Source organism: Opisthorchis viverrini (genome assembly GCF_000715545.1).
Source record: "Opisthorchis viverrini unplaced genomic scaffold opera_v5_153, whole genome shotgun sequence".
Lineage (NCBI taxonomy): Eukaryota > Metazoa > Platyhelminthes > Trematoda > Opisthorchiida > Opisthorchiidae > Opisthorchis > Opisthorchis viverrini.
This window is the reverse complement of record NW_008751810.1, coordinates 142,373-162,488: the sequence shown is the minus strand read 5'-3', so window position 1 is coordinate 162,488 and position 20,116 is coordinate 142,373. Positions and strand designations below refer to the sequence as shown.

Here is a 20,116-nt window from a genome sequence, read left to right as displayed (position 1 = left end):
CAACTACCGAGGTACGTAAAGTTTTCCACAATCTCCAGTGGTTCTCCTTGAATCGTAAGGGATATGTTCGCAGATGGCACGTTCTGAAGCAGGACTTTGCACTTTGAAGGTGCAAGGCGCATGCCAAATGATGCTATGATGGCGGTCAGTTTATTCAACAGGGCTTGTGCTTCGCTATGGTCTTCACAGATGAGGGCGATGTCATCTGCGTACTCCAGATCGACAAGGCTCTCGCCAGCACTATCACTAGCATGAATATAAGTGGAACGGGAAAAAACCCGCCTCAACTCAGGTGCATGAATCACATAGTGTGGGACAGAACGTCGGGAAGTATTTGAACTTCACAACTGTTTGCTTCAGTTCCGATGGGAAAACCAGGTTCCGTACAATCTCTTACAGCAAAACTAATGAGCTCACTCTGTCACCCATTTTCTTTACCGGGTACATTTTGAAAACTGATGGAACTCGCTGTACACTTTATCCTGGTTACGTCAGTTCTTGTTATCTGCAAGTGTCTCCTGTAACTTACAAGATTGGGTTCACAGATTGAAGACAAATGTTCACATATTCTAATATGTCCTCCACGAATTGTTCGCTGGCAAATGCGGTTTCAGTTAATCAGGTAATTCAGTGGGAACTTTGGATAGCGTATTTCAGCTTCTTTTATGTGTAATTTTCAGCGTAAACATTTGTCACAGTCAGTCATGATACCAACCAAGGCATTCACGTGACAAGGTATTTGATGACGCGCACGAAACGTGATATTGTATGTTGATTTTGGCTTTCCTCTTTGTTGTTTTGCTTGAAACCGAGGCAGGTTGTTTCTTCCGATAGATCTCATAAACTCACCGCTTCACAAGTAGGTCTGACCAACAAGAGTAGTGGGTTATTTAAAATATAGTAAATGTGTAAGGTGTTAACAAAATCATTGCTTTTTATGGTACTAGCCAACGGACCACGTTGCAGAAGCGTCTCTCTAAGCCCTAGCCCGTAAACGAAGGTGTTATATGCATTCTTACATCTGTTTTCGATTCGACACATAGATAAGACCTAGAAAGATGGGTGTAGGTCGACCGCCTGCAAAAAACTGAAATCATATCCACGGTTTCCATTTGACCACCCAGAACTAATTAACTTCTAATTATTCCGTAGCTAACACGGGCAGTAGATTTATTAACGCCTCCTGCTGCCCATTCATTGTGACTCTGTAAGAAGAATAGTCAGTCAGACACCCTTATTCAAATAGCACCAATTTTGACTAGCCACCATAACCGAGAGATCGTTCCTCTTGTTGATCTACATTTTTGGTTTACTTCCTGTTCATGTTTAAGGACTTTGAAATCCACCCCAAATTTCAAAGTGCTCTTATTAAAAGGACGTTCGCTCTTTTGTTTGTGATGTTATTGTCTCCATGAGTGATGCGAATGACCTTTCAACTTTCCACACGTAGTATTGGGTCCATTGAAGCGGTTCAAGCGAGTTGTCACAAACACGATACCGAACGGGTCCACGTAGTATGCGTTAAATGGAACGCTAACAGCTTGACAGTTGAATTAGTTCGATCGATAAACGTCAATTAGCGATGCAGTGCGCATTGTCAGTGATGGCTTATCCTCTGACATAAACATTTCGAACTGATTACCACAGGTTCGTAGATCCCTGCTCACGGAACAAGGCTGATGCGCGTCATATCCGCTGAGAATAAGTTTTCCGCCTTTGCGCCTAGTAACCCACTAGCGATCTTCTCTGTTTGGTCATTCGCTGTGAATCAGACAGGGCTATAGTACCCTAATCAGTGTCGGGTGGGACATGTGATAGTCACCCTATTGTTGATCAGGCGAATCCCCCTTCGCTTGCATAGATACTAGACCCCATCTTCCCATCCGCACACGCACAGGTGTGTTCGTGCTGAGCAGAAAAATGTTGTCTCGGTTGCATCCTACGCGTAAAAAGACAGCTGGTGGTAGTGATTGATCAAAAGCAACTTTGGCGGCTTCTCACTGCCAATGATGTACCGTTTCAGTTGTGCAGTTACGCCGATTCCCGTAGTCATGACCACTAGTTTGTTATTAAACAATAGCTATTTTTGGATAGTTTGGCAGACTGATTCGAAAATACGTTGCATGAATAGATTGATAAATATATTTTTTTCGCGATTGATGGTGCAGTGCAGCAATTAGTGTTCGTCTATAAAATGGAAATGAAACGCATGAGGTATTGATTCTGCTCTTGTTCTCAATTGTATAGTGACCCACCTCTTGCTAATGGAATCACAATGTGTCCTCTATTGTGATATGTGTTATCGATCCGCGCGCTTGCATACGGTCAACAATTTGGCTCATGGTTCCCAAACTTTACTAGAAGTTCTTACTTTGCCATGTTCATTTAAAGAAACTGCTGAAAAAATTGATGACCTTGAACCCAGCTATCTAATATAATGTATTCGCTTGAAAGGTGAACAGTTCCTCTCAGACTCATCCCATCTTGGTCAAGACATCCATCAGAAAAAGTCGGAAACTTCCCGGAAATGTGAAGGTTTACGCCTTGGTAATAGGTTTGAGCAAACATGGGAAATTCGAAATAGCTGGAAGGATTTTGACAATCTTGAGAACTACCATTGTAGGTGCCAAATCTTTTTGAAAAGCTTTCGAACTTTGCTTGCACTGCTTTCAGAAAGCGTGATAAAACTTGAAGATTAACTCAGCATTTAGTTCACGACCGGCAGGTCCTCTCGTACAGCAACCCGATTTGGTGGTGCGCTGCGAAGAGCGGCGTACTTAGTCTTTTGGCCTACGCGAGCTTAGCTGCTAGTGTGGCTTCAAATAAGGTAAGCTTGTCTAAATCAATCGTAGGTTTCATCTTACAAGTCATGTCCAAAAAGCCTAGAAGCACCGTGTATCTTCTTCGTCTCTTTTGGTTGTCACGATCATGTCCAAGGATTTTCAACTCTATGTTTTGCTGACAAGATTTAAACACTGCTTCCACGCTAGAGGTTTAGCTGGTAGGCTGTGTGATTCGACAGCATTCCGGCAGAATGTAGCTCCTCTATCCATATCACGTGACTCGCACTGCACCGGCGACTCCAATTCCACCTGGAGCTAGGCACGCCAGAAGGCTGTCTCTAAACTAGATACAAGTAAACTCTTATTGTATATGACGATTTCTCGGGTGGCCATGGAACCTGCTCACTATACTCTATGGTCCAAGTTCTTCCTCTCGGAACTAAGACTTCGAATTTAGTGACGAGGAACTTCGAACAAATCGGTTATTCATATGTGAGACCAGATATTAACATTTTTATGCTGTAAACAGCAATTATGTGGTAGTCTACTGCAAGCATCCTGAGCTAACTACACATCCAAGCTCCCTCTCAGCAGTACCAGTTGATGGCCATATATTGTAGCGTTTCTGGCTACAGACAGTGAGGGCCACCAAGACCTCTCTATAGAATATGTATCACACCAGTAGGTCACAGCCTTTTCACGCCCTTCTTCAGATCTTTTTGTCAAGACTGCCTCGTGTGCGCCACATGTCAAACCATATTTCTTATAACTCGGTAGTAATAAAATTTCTTGCGACGAATAATGAGTAACTTATCGACCACTTTCCAGAAAGAATAGAAGAAATAAGACAGTTGGTGAGAACAACAATTCCAGGCGTCTCAGTTCTGTTTCTAATTAAGCAATCTATCACAAACGAAAGGTTGAGGATGGAAAAGTGAATGGAAACGGAATGTTTTCTTTTCAAAATAATTAGGTTTATTCCAGCGCAGGAGAGAGAACATCCTCAGTGACCTCGTTGATGAAGTCAACTGAAAGACAGCACTCAGCTAATGTTTAGAAGCACTCGTCTGGAACAATAAATAATTCATCTATCTGCCAGAAGGCCACAAATGGACATACTGGCTTTCTGGAAAAGTATTGCCTGTCAAATTAACAAAATGGCTTCTGAGTTTGTATGAATTTTCCCTTCATAAACCTAGTTTTGGCACAATTCAAGCCAAATTGTACCGGACCTGAGCTTTCATACCCTCTCAGATGTAAATTGCATCCTGGATCAACGTTACTAGGGTGCAAGGTGCCGTACAGTCATTAAATGACTGATCCCCTTGTGGTGTAAAGTGTAGGTCGTCATTTTAAACTTTAGCTGTGAAAATTCCAACAATTTAATCGTGATTCACCCATAATCTGCATCGCCCTGCAGATCACCATCATCAAGTTTAACATTCACTTGCATTAGAGCGCGAATTTACTGACCGGAAGGTCCGTGGTTCGAACCCGACCTCCGCCCATCTACTTCCCCTGTATAGGTTTGAGCAACCTGGCAGTATCCCAGCCCTCGTGCAACCTTAGGGTGGTATGGCAGTTAGGCACCGAAAGGGTGCTACAGCTGGACTACTATTACTATTATTTTGGCATCATGGCACATCATGGCACACAAAAAGACAATTTTGTGGACTTGTAAGCTTACCATGAACGACCCAAGGCCATTCGCTGTGCAAGTGTGTTCTGACCTGTATGCGCACAAGAACGTACACTGTCTGTCCAAGAGATTCGGAAACCGAGTGGCTTGGTGCTGTTGTTAGTGATCACGTTAGCATTATGTGTTGTGAGATATCGTGGAGTGTATTCATTAGCTACATGGGGCTACTGGGTAAATCCCCAGAGTATCCGATAACACCCAGGAGGTGTTATCAAAAATATTAGTATGACATTAGAATGAGATAGCCGCCAAAATCGGAATATGAAAACGTTAAAAATGAAGAGTGAAGCCGTTATCTGAGCGGCAATTATCTATTCTATGTTGACAAGTTTTCGACGTCAGGCCGAGTGACGTTGAGCCTCTGTGTGCACCTTAGTTCCACTGATATCTGCGTCGAATCATAGTGGTTCACCGGAATATGCAAGCCTCGCTTGAGATTCATAATTTGTGCGCAGGCATACGGTGATTCAACTACTTTTTACGGACCTATCCACGTCAGATGATAGCCACTGGTATAGCGTGTGTACTGTATGGGGCATACGTCGGAACTTGTCAGGTCCAAGCATAATCTTGCAAGCAGACTGCGGTGTCGGTGTCAATTCTTATACCAATCACATTGCTCAAGCGTGAACACGCTCGCCTGTTCAAACGCGAAAATTCCTGTGTGCGTACAACATGTGGCGATGGAGTAGTTGTAACGCACTCGTCTGTCATGTCAAATGTCCTGAGTCTAACCCCACCCCATATGGCCAAGGAGGAGAAGGAGACTCGAGCCCAATGCAATCCTCCCCTTTGGTGTGGACTTACCAAAATGATTGTGCCGAAACAGTAGGAGAACTGTTCAAACGAAAGTGATATGAATGTGAATTTTGAAAATTCCGCAACCACATACACCTAATCTTACGTCTTTGCCTGAATTAGACAAAAGTGCTTTGCGACTAACCACTTTTTGGCGAACGTCTCGTGCTTGAGCACTCCTCAGGTTCACACTAGACATTGGAATTTTCAACACTAATTGGACTGTGGTGATGTTGCGATAATCAGGACAGATACATCTTACGGGGCACTTGCTTCGGTAGGTGAACAGCCAGCATCATTCACGTTATATGGAAAAGACAACCCCTCTTTGAAGCTATCCTCTGATCACCATGCGACAACAGCGGTGCGGTTTGCTTTGTCACTCTTATGTAATATGTGCTTCAGCGAATTTCAGCGGTCCCTTTTAGGCTAATCGAAACGCCGTTGTTATCTTCTCGACTTCTGAATCCAAGCAAAAGACCAGTGATAAATGAATAAATGTTATCTATGTGCTTGACGACACAACGTGTGACGCAGAACAGCATATCGCTTCCGTGTCTTTTACAACCGTCACTTGCAACGAGTCCACCGTCGTGCTTCAACGAATTTCAGGCTAATCAAATACGCGTCCAGTGCCACACTTGTTCAAGAGCTCCTGACCGCAGTTTCAGTTGAAAACAACGCATTAGGCCATTTGTTGTTGACCTAACAGCCAACTACTGCAAGCCAATGATATGCGCACCATTGAGGAAGGGAATTCGGATTGTCATTTACAACCAAGAAATGTCATCCTTTAGATGAAGTTGCTCTATACAAAAAAACCTAGTAGAACTCTACAGCTGTCTCATTCTTGCAAGAAATTGGCAGCGGTACACAATCCCACAAATCTTCATGAAAATTCCAATTCACGAGCTCCTTCATAGTGATTGAAAACTAAGCCGCTCACTCGCGGGTGGCTGATCAGAAGTGTGATTGACTCGCACCTGGACGGGATACGGCGCCAGTCATCCTTCAGTCAGCCAATCATAAGTAGCTCACATCGTCATCCGGGGAGCCAGTCAAGTGGTAAATCCCGTGATTGAAGGATGATTCTTTCTCAGTACGAGTTCATCACATTGTTGATCAGGCGTTCGTTCGGCTAAGTCTTCAGCCGCCTGCCTGGAGACCGGCAGCCATTTGAATCTCCCTGAGGATTCGTGAGATACGCATTGCTAATGATTCTTAACAATGATGAAGCGCTTGTACATTGTCTTTATAGTTTCCGGCATATATTAACTTCAGCTACAGGACGAAATCTCGGTTGAAACATTCCCGCATCTCCCCTAAATATCGACGAATGTGAATCGTACGTGTAGAAATATCCATGTGAGACTGCCATTTTCCAGGTACCTCAAAGACTGTGCATGTGGCATGATAAGGTATACAGAAAATCCTCAGATCGTCGTGCAGTGTTGCAAGGCTGTGTACTACAATCAACTTGGAAAAGACGGATCCAGCTTATGAAGCAGCCACACCTGAGGTAGACAGTCCCTACTGACGTTAACTACTTCCTTGTGGAACGGACAGCGGACGATCGGTATGGAGTGAATTCATGGCGCGTTTAGGAACTTCTGAACAAGCCGCTTTCAGGAAACTACGTATCAAAAAGTGTACTTTTCTCAATTTCCTCGACACGCAGTCAAAGGGTAAAACTCCCCCCCCCCAAAGATGAGTAGACACCGCCGGGAGCAGGTAGTTGTGTAGTTTTTCAGCTATACCACAGGACAAGAAAGAAATACAGAAACAACAGGCATCTTTGCCTGCCGACTGGTCACAGGGGTACATACGCACACAGACATGCTGCTTCTCAGTGACCAACACTGCACTGACAGACAAATCGTTTTGTCATGTATTCATGTCACTTTACCACTGCCGCTTTCCACGTGATACGTGGCGCAAGCCAGTTATCGTCATATTGATTTCGCTTATCATACCATGCGTAGTTGAATACTATCTGCATGTCATAGCAACGTGAGTCCAGTATGAAAGTTGAGAAGCACTCTGTTTCGTCCTTGCTGGGAGTCATCACTGGTGCTCGACTCACGGATCCCTTGGAGGATTTGGTCCCGAAAGCTCCCAGTTATCAGCTGAACACAATGCCACTCCGTCAAATGTGGGTGATCAGCAGTGTGCCAACACCCACTTAGATAGAGTACGACATCACTCTTCCCCCATCCACGTTGTTTGGTGCTACCAGGAGTGGTGCGGGTTCAAATCTCTTGAGAGATTTGTGAGATCCGCACTTCTAATGAGTCCGAACGGGGTTACAACAACCGATCCATGATACTCAACTTCTCAGCCTAGATTTACTTTACTCACATAATAGAATCTCATTTGATTTATACCATTTGTCCCTGTTCTGTCGAAAACAGTGCATGCGAAGCTATGTGTACGCATTTTGACAATTATGAGTGATTTATGATGGCATGCAGCTACGGCTCACTGTGTGTGAACTAAATTCAGGCCATTAGATTTTGCACAAGGGTATGTCAAAAACCCGTTTGGTTGATGAAGTATCATTCCAATCCGTGCTGAAGAATGTTTCAATTTGGAAAACGCACCAGTGCGTAAATGGACCTCGGGAGTCGATCGCGAATAGGTTCGTACTGTTGTTCAGTAAGAAGAACACTGCGTTTCTACTGAAAGGCATTTGTGGATCAGTAAGCTATTCGCTGAATCTTCGCGTTAAATGGCAGTTTCGCTTCAAAATCGGGCCCTGAACATACATGCAAATAAAGTGTAAAGCAGAGAGCTAGTTGCTCAGTGTTCTGGGACATGTATCTGAGGGCTTACAAGCTAATCTACACCTCTAGCCGGATGTGTACAGTTCACTTCAGTCTACCATCTGCAGTTCATGTACCAAAGGTACACTGATCCCAGTTGCTACAGTTTCGATCACCGGAAAGTGGGAGAATATGGGTCATAGAGCCAAGAATTGGAGGCAGTGGCATATTTAATTTAGTCCGGAAACTGGGTAGCTACGCTTTGGAGGCGATACCTTTGATGCATGAGCGCCACTGACTGCGCGATTGGATCATTTCTGTCAGTGTCATTAACCATTGGCGAGATGAGCTCCAAGGACCCCATCAATGAGGGCAGCAGTTTGCGATCGGACTGATTTGGCTGGTTAGAGTTGTCATACTTCATTGCCAGGCCGCATACTGTCTACCTTTTTGGTTGCTTCCACTCAGCACGGTGCTCAGTGAAAGGAGCTCTGAAAGGGAGACGATCCTCTGGCATCCTGAGTATATGTCCTAACAGCGTAACCAGTGTAACATGAGTAATTCAACCATCGTGGAAGAGTCTTTTTCATAAAACTATCTGGCATGCCACAGCATTGCTGACCCGATGTTCCTACCAAACCTGATCAATGTTTCACTGATAGTCAAACACCTGCAACTTTAGTATGCCCTCTGCGCGTGTAGACCACGTTTCTGATCCATAAGGCAATATGGATCGTACTGCTGCAGCATACTCTGCGCTTGACAGACAAACTGATACCACGCCGGTACCATAGGTTTGGTGAAGGCTGCTCTGGCCTTTCAGATACGGGGAGTAATCCCATCTCCACTCAATTCACCAGAACTTGTGTGACGTTGATTAGCTACAAGCATGAGGTTAAGTTTTGATCCCATCAAATCTTGTGGCAGAATTTAACACTTCGCGAGTGCAAAAAGCATACCAAGCCATGCGTTAGAATCACTAAGGTTATTCAAAATCGTCTGCATTTTTCACGGACCTGAACCAAGGAAAGCAATATCTTCTGCATGCTCACTGTCCGTGAGCGAAGGTCCCTGGAGCATTTCAGCCTCCGAAGTTTCAGAGGCAAGCAGAGTAAGTTCAAGCACCACGTCAATAACAAATTTTCAGATGAAAGGTGCGAGAGGGCATCCTTGTCCCACACCACTGGATGCGGTTTACTCGTGTGAAAGCTTGCGGTGTATCAGCACACGCAGTCCTCATAAGGGAAATAAATTCTGATCGCTTGACAGCGCTAAAGTTTCTGACGATCAGCAGAGTCAGAAGCATCTTCCAGACCAAGAAGAACGGCCAACGGGGGGCGTTTTAAAGAGTGGTGCGGTTCAATGACTTATAAAGAGGTAAAGATATGGTGATGCATCCTCGGCCAGAGGGAAACCCAGCTTAATTTTAATGAATCAGTCTTTCCCGGTAATCGCTCAACCTGCACAAAATTTCAGAGGGCATCTCAGATGCCACAACGGCATTCGCCTTACTTTTTGTACTCTTTTTGGAGACTATGACAATGATCTAGGCGCTCCATTCTAGTGGTAGTCTACTTTTGTTTTAAGACCGTTTGTTTGTCAGCCCGTTCACCATGACCTCGCCTCCTTTGAACATTGTGGGGTGCAGACTATCCGGGCCGGATGCGTTGTCGCGTTGAAGGAGTGGTATATCAGGCTGGATTTCTGTTGCAGATGGCGGATTGGTGTCAGTGTTCTATTCAGGTTAATAGGTTCTTCCAGCCTTTCTGTTGAAGAAGACCAGTTGAACTTTTCTTTGCAGTGTTCATCCCATCACTCAGAAAGACGGTGTGATCGAATTACGGTTCCATCGTTTACACATATTGTTTCGCCGACACTTGTCTACTTTTCGCCAGTTGATCAAATCAGCCAAAATGGGACGCGGCTGTTGACTGCTGTGAACGCCTTATCCATCTCCTGGACCATCGCGCTTCACCAGTGCTCTCCGTCATTCTTCAAGCTTGTGATTATCCGGTGTCTGAGGGATCTGCGTGTGCTATCATAGTCTCTAGTTTCGAGCACGGCCATTCTGACAGGAATAAGGCCTGATGATCTCGACGATATCCGGTGTTCACTTAGTCGAGTAAGGTGGCCTAGACAGAGAACTCTGAAAGCTGACAACATTGCTTCTTTAACTCACCTCCATTCATCCTCCAAGAAATCTTCGTCGTCCACATGAATGTGCGTTTCCAGTAGCTTTCTAGTCAGATCAGCTCGATGCTCCTCAGCTACCAAAACTTGTCGACGTTGAACGGAGCTGCTCTCTTTCGGCACGCGTAGTAGTAGCTGACGGAAAGCGAATAGCTAAGCGGACTGATCACGATGACGTGATCAGACTCAAGTTGCGTACCTCAGAATGAACGAAAATCCTAAACCTAGGCTCTCCATCGGCCTGGTTTCTTTTTCATCGAAGATCTGTCTCCTGGTTGCGAACTTCGGAGAGTGTGAACGTCATTTCGCCTCCTTTTTGGACAGCCTTATTCATGTTTGTGCTTCTGTTGTGTGGGACAGATTTCCACAATTCCCATGTACTTGTACAAAAAACTGAATTACCCCTGTGAAAACCTACTGACGCGCAAAACTGCACATGTTGGGTAGCTTGTTTATTGGGAGGCCGTTTCCGACGTCGATGATAACGAGGAACACTCTTGTTTGTTTTTATCGCATTCGATGTTGCACACCATTACCTCAGCAAGTGACAATCACTTCATATGATGGGTTAGCCCATTCAGTCTATTCTTATGGATCGTCCGTTTAATGGACAGGCGTTTTCGAGGGCTGCACGCTTCCTCCAGGGTTTTTTCGAATACTGTTAAGTGAATTTTTATGCAAGATTCACACCCATTACCTAAATGTAACCTGACATGCAGATGGTATAAGTCTGTAAATGTCGTTGTACACGCCCTTTCTGTGTAGATGAGTGCACTTACTTCACCGTTCCTTCTTTTTTTTCTTTTTCGCAGTCCACGTGATTACATACCCCCGTTCAAATCTTCTGTGCGCTCTAGTAATCGGACGAAACGGAGGGCGGGGTTGTCTGGCGGCTACAAACAGCCCTGTGATTCTCTGGGCCCCACTGCCGACGTTACAGGAAAATCACTAGCTACAGTCAGCGGGAGGACGAGACTACGCGGGCGAAACAGCAATTCACCACTGAATAGGCTGTCAATGCCCGCGACGACGACAACCACAACCAACATACTTGTTACAACTACCTCGTCAGACTCCTGTGCAACAAACTCTGTTGGAACCCTGTCGTCTTCTGATAAAAAGAAGACGGATGGGGTGAGTATTTTGGAGTCAGGTGTGGATGAAGATGACACAGCAGTGGGTCTTCCACTTTCTGAAGACGAATCAGCGGTGGACTCATCATCCAGTCACCTGGGTCCAGTCAAACAATGCAGCACGAAACGTGGCGCCAGTAGTTCGTCCAGTGATTGTCCTCTGGATAATTTACCAGAGTCCTCGGAGGCACAGGATACAAGTACATTTACCGAACAACTTCATATTCATGGTATACAGTCATCTGCCCTTGACAAGCCATGGCAGTCCGGAGGTGATAGTGTTCCCAATGAAAACAGCAAGAAGGAAAGTGGTGAATCGACTGAACGTGAGGACGAAGATCTCAAATCATCTTTTCCCATCACTTGTCCTATACAAGGGTGTAAGAAACGCTTTACCCACATGACTGCATTACGTTTCCACCTTAATCATACAAGACATGAGAGTGCTCCATCAGACAGTGGCTATGAAAATCTGTCTACCTCACTCGCAAACCGGGATGTTAACTGTATACCACGCATTAACGATTCACCCCCAACCATCTCACCACCATGTCCAAGAAGTCCCGTCTCTCCTGTTCGCTCTCCAGCCATCTTACAGCCTGATCTGCCCCCAAATTCCGCTGCCTCTCAAGACAGGACAAATTCCGTGACAGACACAACAGCCTTCGATGTTGCTGAAAGTCATAAAACAACAAGTGGGAGTAAACACGATGTTTCAAACTTATCGAGGCCCCACGAAACACAGGGATTATTTTCAAAACCATACACAACGTCATCCAACACATCCGGATCAGGTCACGATTCCGCCGGACCAAATACCTCTACCATTCGGACGGTTACGGCACATACTGTTTCAATTCCATATGGAAGCACAAACAAAACCGACCTGCTTGGGTCAGGTTCCACGAGACTTGGGTTGGGATACTCGAACCCAAGTAAACAGCGCACAAACTCTGGTGCTCGTGGTGACATCAATAAAGGACGAGGCCAGCATCACAAATTTATCAGTCCAAACATGAAACCAACAGAGTTACCCACCAGCCCCTCAAGACAACCCCAACAAATGAACCCATCAAAGAGCTTTTTGGATTCTCACAGTTTACCACCTTTCCTTCCGCCTTCGGTACGACATAATGGTGCACCTGTTGATGCCCCTACTGTATCCCAGATGGTAAACAGCCTGGCCTTCATGTCACGTGATCTGAACAGCGGACACGTTCCAATAAACAACCCGTTTGTACCACTTCCTCCGGGAGTCTGGAACTTTTCACCCCAGTCTAGTGGTTATTCTATGGGTGAACGATCCAATTCGGTCAAGCACCATGATTCTGATCCACGACGTGCCATTGAGGGTCTTCACTCGAATGGTGATGCTCTTGTCCCAAGCCATACACCTCCTAACCAGCCCTCATGTAGTTCGGCGATGAACTTAACTAACTATGTTTCTAGTGTCTCATCCGTGAACCCAACTGTTGAGGGCAGCCATCCCCAGTTTGCCAATTCCCATACAGGACGAACGCCTATCCCACCTCTTATGGACCCTTCACACCTCTACGGATTGCCTGATTTCATTGTTGCAGCGGCGATGAACGCATTGCACTCGAATGGTTTTTCCAACTTAACCGAAGCATCTCGCCCTTATTCGGCCTCCAGCAACGCAGCACTATCCAAGACTACCCCCACGACTCCATCATTTGTCGGGCCGGGACAAGGATACAATTCACAAGCCCCAATATTAAAACCAGCAAATACCTCTGTTTCATCGTCTGCTCCTCTGAGCCTTACCGCACCACCACCTGCACTGGCTCCAATGATGGGCGGTTCTGGACCACCATTATTACACCCGTCCTTATTACATAACCTCGGTCTCATACCTCCAAATGGATCGAGTTCCACAAATAGTAATGATCGGATGGATCCCTTCAAACTTTCAGCAGGTAAGTTCACTGATGTCTCGTTTTTATATATGGTCACGATTACCGGTAGATTCCTCCCTGGCTTATGGTATGATATCGCTGAGAATGAATGATATGTAAATTAAGAGGAAACCTTTGTTTGGTTTCGTCTGTTAGCAGTTTCCATTTAGCGATGTGGCGTGTGCGTGTGATCGAATACACGTTCTTTATTCATTGGTAGAATTCAAGGACCAATCAACAGACGGCAAAAATCTACTAAGCACAAGCTGTGTACCTATATTCTGGAGTTCCGGAGAGCGGACAGTATGTAGTCCAAAGTCCTGTTGAAACCGTACCAAGGGTACTTTGATTGACTGTTTCTGAATCTAAATTCAACGTCTCCGGATTGCCAAACTCTGGTTGAATAAGCTGCAATGCTTGACATCAGCGACTACTGAAGGTTTTTGATGTAAATCATTAAGCCCAACCCATGCTGGACTTCCTGTCCACATCCTTTTCGTTCAACCGTAGGCGATCTGACACTTTGTGGTTGGCTAGCATGCGACCAAGCATCTATCACATCCAAAGTATGGGAGTGGGGATATTTTCTCATGAAGCTTCATTGTGTCAAAATCAGTGGATTGGTGAATGGCTCAGTAGCACCGCGGGTTCCTGGGTCCTGACCCGGGGGTGGCCGTTTCCCTATGACTACAAGTCTGAGCACCCGGCCCTTTGAGCATCCGTTGCAGGTGTCATACAGTAAACGCTCTTAATAAGGGGAATCTAGAAGGTGAAGCGAAATGCCTCCGAGTAGGGGTTATTCCTTCTTAAATGGATTCTGTACTGATACTTTGATCAACTACCTCATACTTCGGCATAAGACGGATTGTTCCTTATCAGCACCAGACAGGGCTCTAAGTAACTGAATGGAAGTGGACCTTTCCTGAGTTGGCGGATATTTCTTTTGTTTTGGTGCATATGATATAAGATAATTTGAATCTTATAAGCCAGTCATTGATGCTTACGAGGCCGCCTTAACTTTGCTGCTTTCTGCCCTGAGAGTGTGTGGAAAGTTGCAATAATGCTGAAGTAGGAATAGGAATAAAAGAGCCATTTCATTATCCATAGTTTTGGGGTTCCGTATTCACCCTAATGTATTCGAATCCTGCCGAACTCCAACTTTCGAAGGGGAATTCCTTAGCCTACCCTGGTCAGCATATCATAAGTAGGAGAATTTAATGCTCGTCAGCAGCATAGAGATCTCCCATGGTGACAAACTGATTGCTTTGATTTGAATGACTACACTACCAGTCAAACATACAAGCTCTAAACGTTTGGGATTATCGCACCCGCCCCCCCTCCCTGAATAACTTGACAGGCACTTCCACTATTGCTGACAATCTCTGACAGCAGAGATTGCATGACAATGAGATGTCATGTACACTCATGTACCCTTGAGTACACTCATTTGCCTATCAATTTGGTTTTTTACTGGAGACTCACCTGGAACCTGGCTGAATCTCTCGTTTATGATGTTTACCTTCAACTGAATGTACTTTTCCACGCCACCTCGTGCTACAGTTGCTACGATGTTCGATATACTGCAATACATTGTATAGGCGTAACACGCTTCTCGTAGGGTTGCTGAGTAACGTGTTGAGTGTATGGAATTTTCCCTAGTCATGACGTATGTTTACTGTGCGCAAGTCTGCCCATTGGTAAGAGTTGAAGTTTTGCATCATCTGTTACAAGATGAAAGGGCACTGATAACTCATCGTCCACTGAAGCAGTTTCCGCAGTCAAGCTCTGTTTGAGACCTACTTTTTTCACACTTAAGCAGACTGTAAGTAAGCAAACAAACTGGATAGTCGTGGTCTTCCCAAGTGCGCCAACTGTGGCAAATATCCTTATTGGAGACTTAGAGCAACAAGTGACGGGTACTATTTGTAACCCGCAGCGCATTTCGTGGCGAAATGTCGACGATACTTTCGTTGTCATACGATGTGAATTTCCCAGTGACCTTCTAATAGTGCCGTGAGTTTCACCTGTGAAAATTGAACTTCAAAGTGATCCTTGAGTTTCTTACCTTCTCTTGTCGCAGTCAAACAGTCGGGTTTATAGGTCTCTTTGTACCGAAAGTTAACCCACTCTGAAAGGTACATGTCATTCGGTGGATGTAAAGTGAAATATTGTGAACAGAGTAACGAAGATCTACTCTGAAGAAACCTCGAGAGCCAAGGAGATTAAGACTGTGGAAGAGGTGATGCACAAAAACACACCCAGTAGCTTTCACGGAGAAGGCTATACATAATTCACAAACGTGAACAAACCATCCGGAAGCAGGACCTTCATTTGAACTCAAGATGGCGAAATGACTAAGGTGTGAACTTATCAGGTAGCCCCTGGTTTGAACCCAAACTCTGTATGGCGACTGTTCCTGTCTAGGCTTGAACAACCCGACCCTCGTGCTGCCTGCGAATGGCGTAGAACCTGGTACCGAAAGTATGTTACGAGTAACACTGGCAAGCCTTCATCTCAGCTTTACGCATCCCCTATCGTCAGTAGACTTTCGAACTAATTCATGTGGTTTGGCTGAATTTCACATACATGGTACTCTCAATAGAAAAGCACCTGACCCATGCTAACAATCCGATTTCTCCAGGCAAGCAAACAGACTTTGTCCACGAGGTTTGCTGTGGGGTCTGCGCTATTCATTATAGGGACACTAGTGAGTAACCAAGAATGCGCCTTACTGAGTACCAGACATGTTCGATTTTCGCCACAGCCATGCATACCTCGGCAGAGAACCATGCGGCCTTGTTTGATCAGGCTCATCCAATTTAAACAGGACTTCCGATACATGCAGAACGATGCCCCTAACGCTTCACACCCAACCTGCATGTATCAACTGAAGCAGCGGTCTATCCATGTCGACTGTCATCAATAATCGGGCCAACCACTCGTACGATGCTTTGAATTCGGCGTCGAACCGAGGACAAGGGAGCGTCCATTTGACTACTCCAGTGATATCCTTGTAGAGGTAGCCATCAGCTTGAATTCTTTCTTTGTTTTTTTTGTAATTCTGGTTCTCCGACTTCTGAAGAAGGTCACCGCGGTGGCCTGAACTTCGAGCAACAAGCCTCGTCAAATTAACGTTTTTTCCCCACTACATTTCAACTAAGCGAAATATTCCGCACTACGCTTACTCTTTTGGACTTGATCTTGTCTAAATTGGTGTTGATATTATCAGATCCACTGCTCCTTTCCCTCCATCCACGTTAGGCGCATCTCTGTTTCAGTAAATGTTTACTTATCGCTTAGCTTTATTGGGCTACGGATACCCGAACAACCAAGCCTTCAAAGCTCAAAACAGCGCGTAGTTTGGGTAACGACTAGCAAGCAGGTGTCTCTGCCCACAATAGTCAAGTTGAATCACATTTCAAGGACAAAACTTCGAACAATAGATGTGGCGCGTAAGCAGGCAAACGCACGTGCTAGAAGAGTTCAATTTGTGTTTGATTTTCCGTCAGCTTTAGGTCAATAATTATGTTGTTTGTTCGACGAGAAAGTGACCAACCACGGTGGCCACAAATCAATGCCGATTCGATGAAATTAACTAGTCTTTTTGTTACGTGACTGACTACCTCCCAAACCTATTTAATAACTTGACACTTCCCGGTTCAAACCACCAACTCGGATGTTTGAAAAACCTACCTTTTACACAGTGATTTCTGGTTGATGATGTGAATAGAAAACCAGGTTTTTCAAAAGCTCAGTTGACTGACAACGCGAGTCTGTAGAAATATGTGGGCTCTATAGCCGATTTGCCCTATTGATTAGGAAACCCACCTGGCTAGGTTGGTTAACACTCTCCGGTAGGCTTCCCATGACAACCTTTACATGTCATGGGAAAGCTTTTTGCACGAAAAACAGGTCACGTATTTTTGCGAGGCTAGCATGTCCCGCTTGTGAAACAATCCGGTAGTATTCTTTTCCCGCATTTCTGATGCATCATTTTTGCTTACTGGATTGGTGTGAAGTTTAGCCCAGAAATCAATCCAATGACCACATGTCTTGCTTTCTTTGACGGGCAAACTTGTGTCTAGTGTACATGCACAGACTGAATTCTGCCAGGGCAACTTCACCTCTTCTGGTTTGTAAGCGGACGAAAAACTAGAGTCATTATCCTGCACTCAATGTTCGGACGATTTCTCGTTTCAGACAGCGAGAGAAAACATCAGTGGTTTTTGTGAGAACGAAAGATACAGCAATATATCAAGGAGAAACCGCTTCGAATGGGGACACTCTGCTAGAAAGTCTACAGGAACATTCTTCGTCCGTTTTGCTAGGGTTCCATCATCTTGAAATGATGTTACCCATAGGAAAAAATCATTCCTCTTTAGGTATAGGGCACCGCAGATTTTCCTAGCACGACCAAATCAGTCGTCATTTGATGTTCATTCGGTTGGTGTTCGCATCTTAAATACTGTTTATCAGAAAGGGACATCCCAAGATTTCTGGACGATGTCGAAGTATGTGGAAAAATTATTGTCAGTGTAGGGCTTAACACGCATGATCACCCAATCACTTGTCAATCCAGTTTTGGTGCTTATGCGGGGTGTTGTGCAACACGCATGAAATACAAGATTTGAGCTTATGTAAGCCAGACAGAGGCTACTGAAATTTTAGCCACATGCCTTTCGGTCAAGAGCTCCTATCTACCCGCTGTACTATCTAGGACTCGCGCGTCTTCAAGGGTTTTGACGGGTCGCAGATGTATTCTTCTTCGGTGGCACCGCAGCACTTCTCAGCAGTTCAATGAGTGTAGGAGTCCTCACAAAGAGGGATCAACATGCGGAAGTTACTCTCTCACTGGATAGGGGTATTTTACGAGCACTGCATTAGACATCCTGGATGACAGGGAACATTCGCTGTCCAGGAGAATGACATCTCATTCTGGGTGCGGCTTCTAGAGCGCAACGGAGCAAGTGTGACCTTTGTGGAAAAAACTCACCAGCTCTTATCTGGTCGGAAAGATTCAATCAGATTCTTTAAGATCGCATACAGTTTCCAACTCTGTGTTTTGGCCAGTCCCCGTGGAATGAATTTTTGAAGTTTCTACCACAGTAATTCCTATACCGATCAAATACAGTCACTAGTGTATATACGACGCGTGCTTCTTGCCTCTGAAACGCAAGTAAACATACCGCATCCCTGAGAAAGGCATGCAGAACGTCAAATAAATACTCTGTTATAGTAGGAAGATGCTAAGAAGTCAAACCTTGCAGGAACTGTTTGATGCAACTTCCTAAATGATCTAACTGATGCAAATTCTAGTCAGCATAACCATTCAAGTTTCTTTTGTTGCTACCTTGCACAGCCTACTTTATGCAGCAGGCAGTCGCGGCCGGCTCACAACTTTCTTCTGGTTTCGGGCAACCGTCGTCATGACCTGGACGGTTCGTGTCGGTTTTCACGCCACAATGTCTTTCAAAACCTGTTCATGTGACCCTGGTCCAACCTCGTTGTACGCCAGATTCTCTGCAACGCTGTCCTGATTGGCACATTGTTTCGGCACCATATCCTCCCGACAAACTTTCGTGGATCAGTTACACAGTAGCCGATTTCTCATGATATATTGTGCATCCTGTCGTTTTGTTCCGGATACATTGTTCCAGTCAGACCAGTGAATGTGACGGTCTGCTCTCTTCTGTTCCACGCTTGAAGTCCTTATTTACAAAGGCCTGTGTGTATGTGTGTGTACACAGTTATACTTGTCAGGAATACATACAGAAGTCGCCGATTCCCCCTCTTTGTTGGTGGCCCCCTTGAAATTCGGTATTTATCATAATCACATTCAGTTAAATCAAAAAGAGGTTGATGGTTTCATACTTGACTGTCCGCATTGGTAGAATGTGTTTTCTTTGGTACATGCACATATTCAAGTCTACCATAAACGCACGGTCAAGGACAACGAACCCTACGCGAAAGGCCAACCTCAACAAAAAGTCAATTCCCCGGCGCTTTACTGTGTGTTTAGTGTGCTCCAATCGCCAATCGCATTGTGACATGCCACCCCAGGTCTACGCTTCCGCCAACTTCATTTTGAGGCCGTTCCAAACTGCCTAACCAACACCATTGTAGCACACTGTGTACATGTAACCCTCCCTCGACAGCCGTCACACACGACCTGTTTATTTATGACTATTTCTTTATTTACCGATTGACTTAGCCCGGTAGTTTGAGCCTGTTGTGCAAAATATTTTCTTTTTTATACACCCAATGCAATTTAGTAATCGGTCCGTTCATCAGCTGACTTTTCTTTGCTCCTGGTGAACTCATCTGAATGGTTGTGCCTTATAAAATGTTAGGCGTTCAGAGCAACAAAGAACATTCAGTTGCCTGAGAACATCACAAACGAGAGATTCAGCTGGGTTCCAGGTGAGTCTCTCGAAAAAATCAAATTAGTTTGCGACTGAGTGTATATTCGCTAATTTCGTGCAATTTGGTTTCAAGTAGACCATAAATTTGAAGGAAACCCGGGGACTGCGCCTACCTGATGAGCCCCAAAAAGGGCGAAACCGATCGTGGGCTGTCGACGGATTTTCAGCAACCTTATGAGTAGTACATTACAAAGATAACTGTGAGGTGATTTGACAAATTGGTGTAAACTTCCCATCTTCCTGCGCCAATCTAACAATGGAACCTACAGACACACTCCCACAGGTGGTGGATTGCAAGTAGTATATATTTGACCAGTTCGTACAATTATCATTTATTTTTGAAGAGCATGGTCACAAACATAAGAAGTGAATGCAAGCTATGAATGCGAAGGAGTAACAGGAGAATATGGGAG

General features: G+C 45.0%; 1 protein-coding gene across 1 annotated transcript in view; it reads left to right on the top strand.

Moving 5' to 3' along the window:
- The window catches only part of T265_06978 (hypothetical protein), a gene marked incomplete at both ends in the record, with an annotated part of 87,940 nt that extends 68,391 nt beyond the window's left edge, over positions 1-19,549 (top strand). Inside the window, 2 exons of the mRNA XM_009172395.1 lie at positions 11,045-13,302; positions 18,641-19,549. Coding sequence (XP_009170659.1) covers positions 11,045-13,302; positions 18,641-18,711 — 2,329 coding nt within the window. The remainder of the gene's footprint in view (positions 1-11,044; positions 13,303-18,640) is intronic.
- Positions 19,550-20,116: the final 567 nt, after the last annotated feature.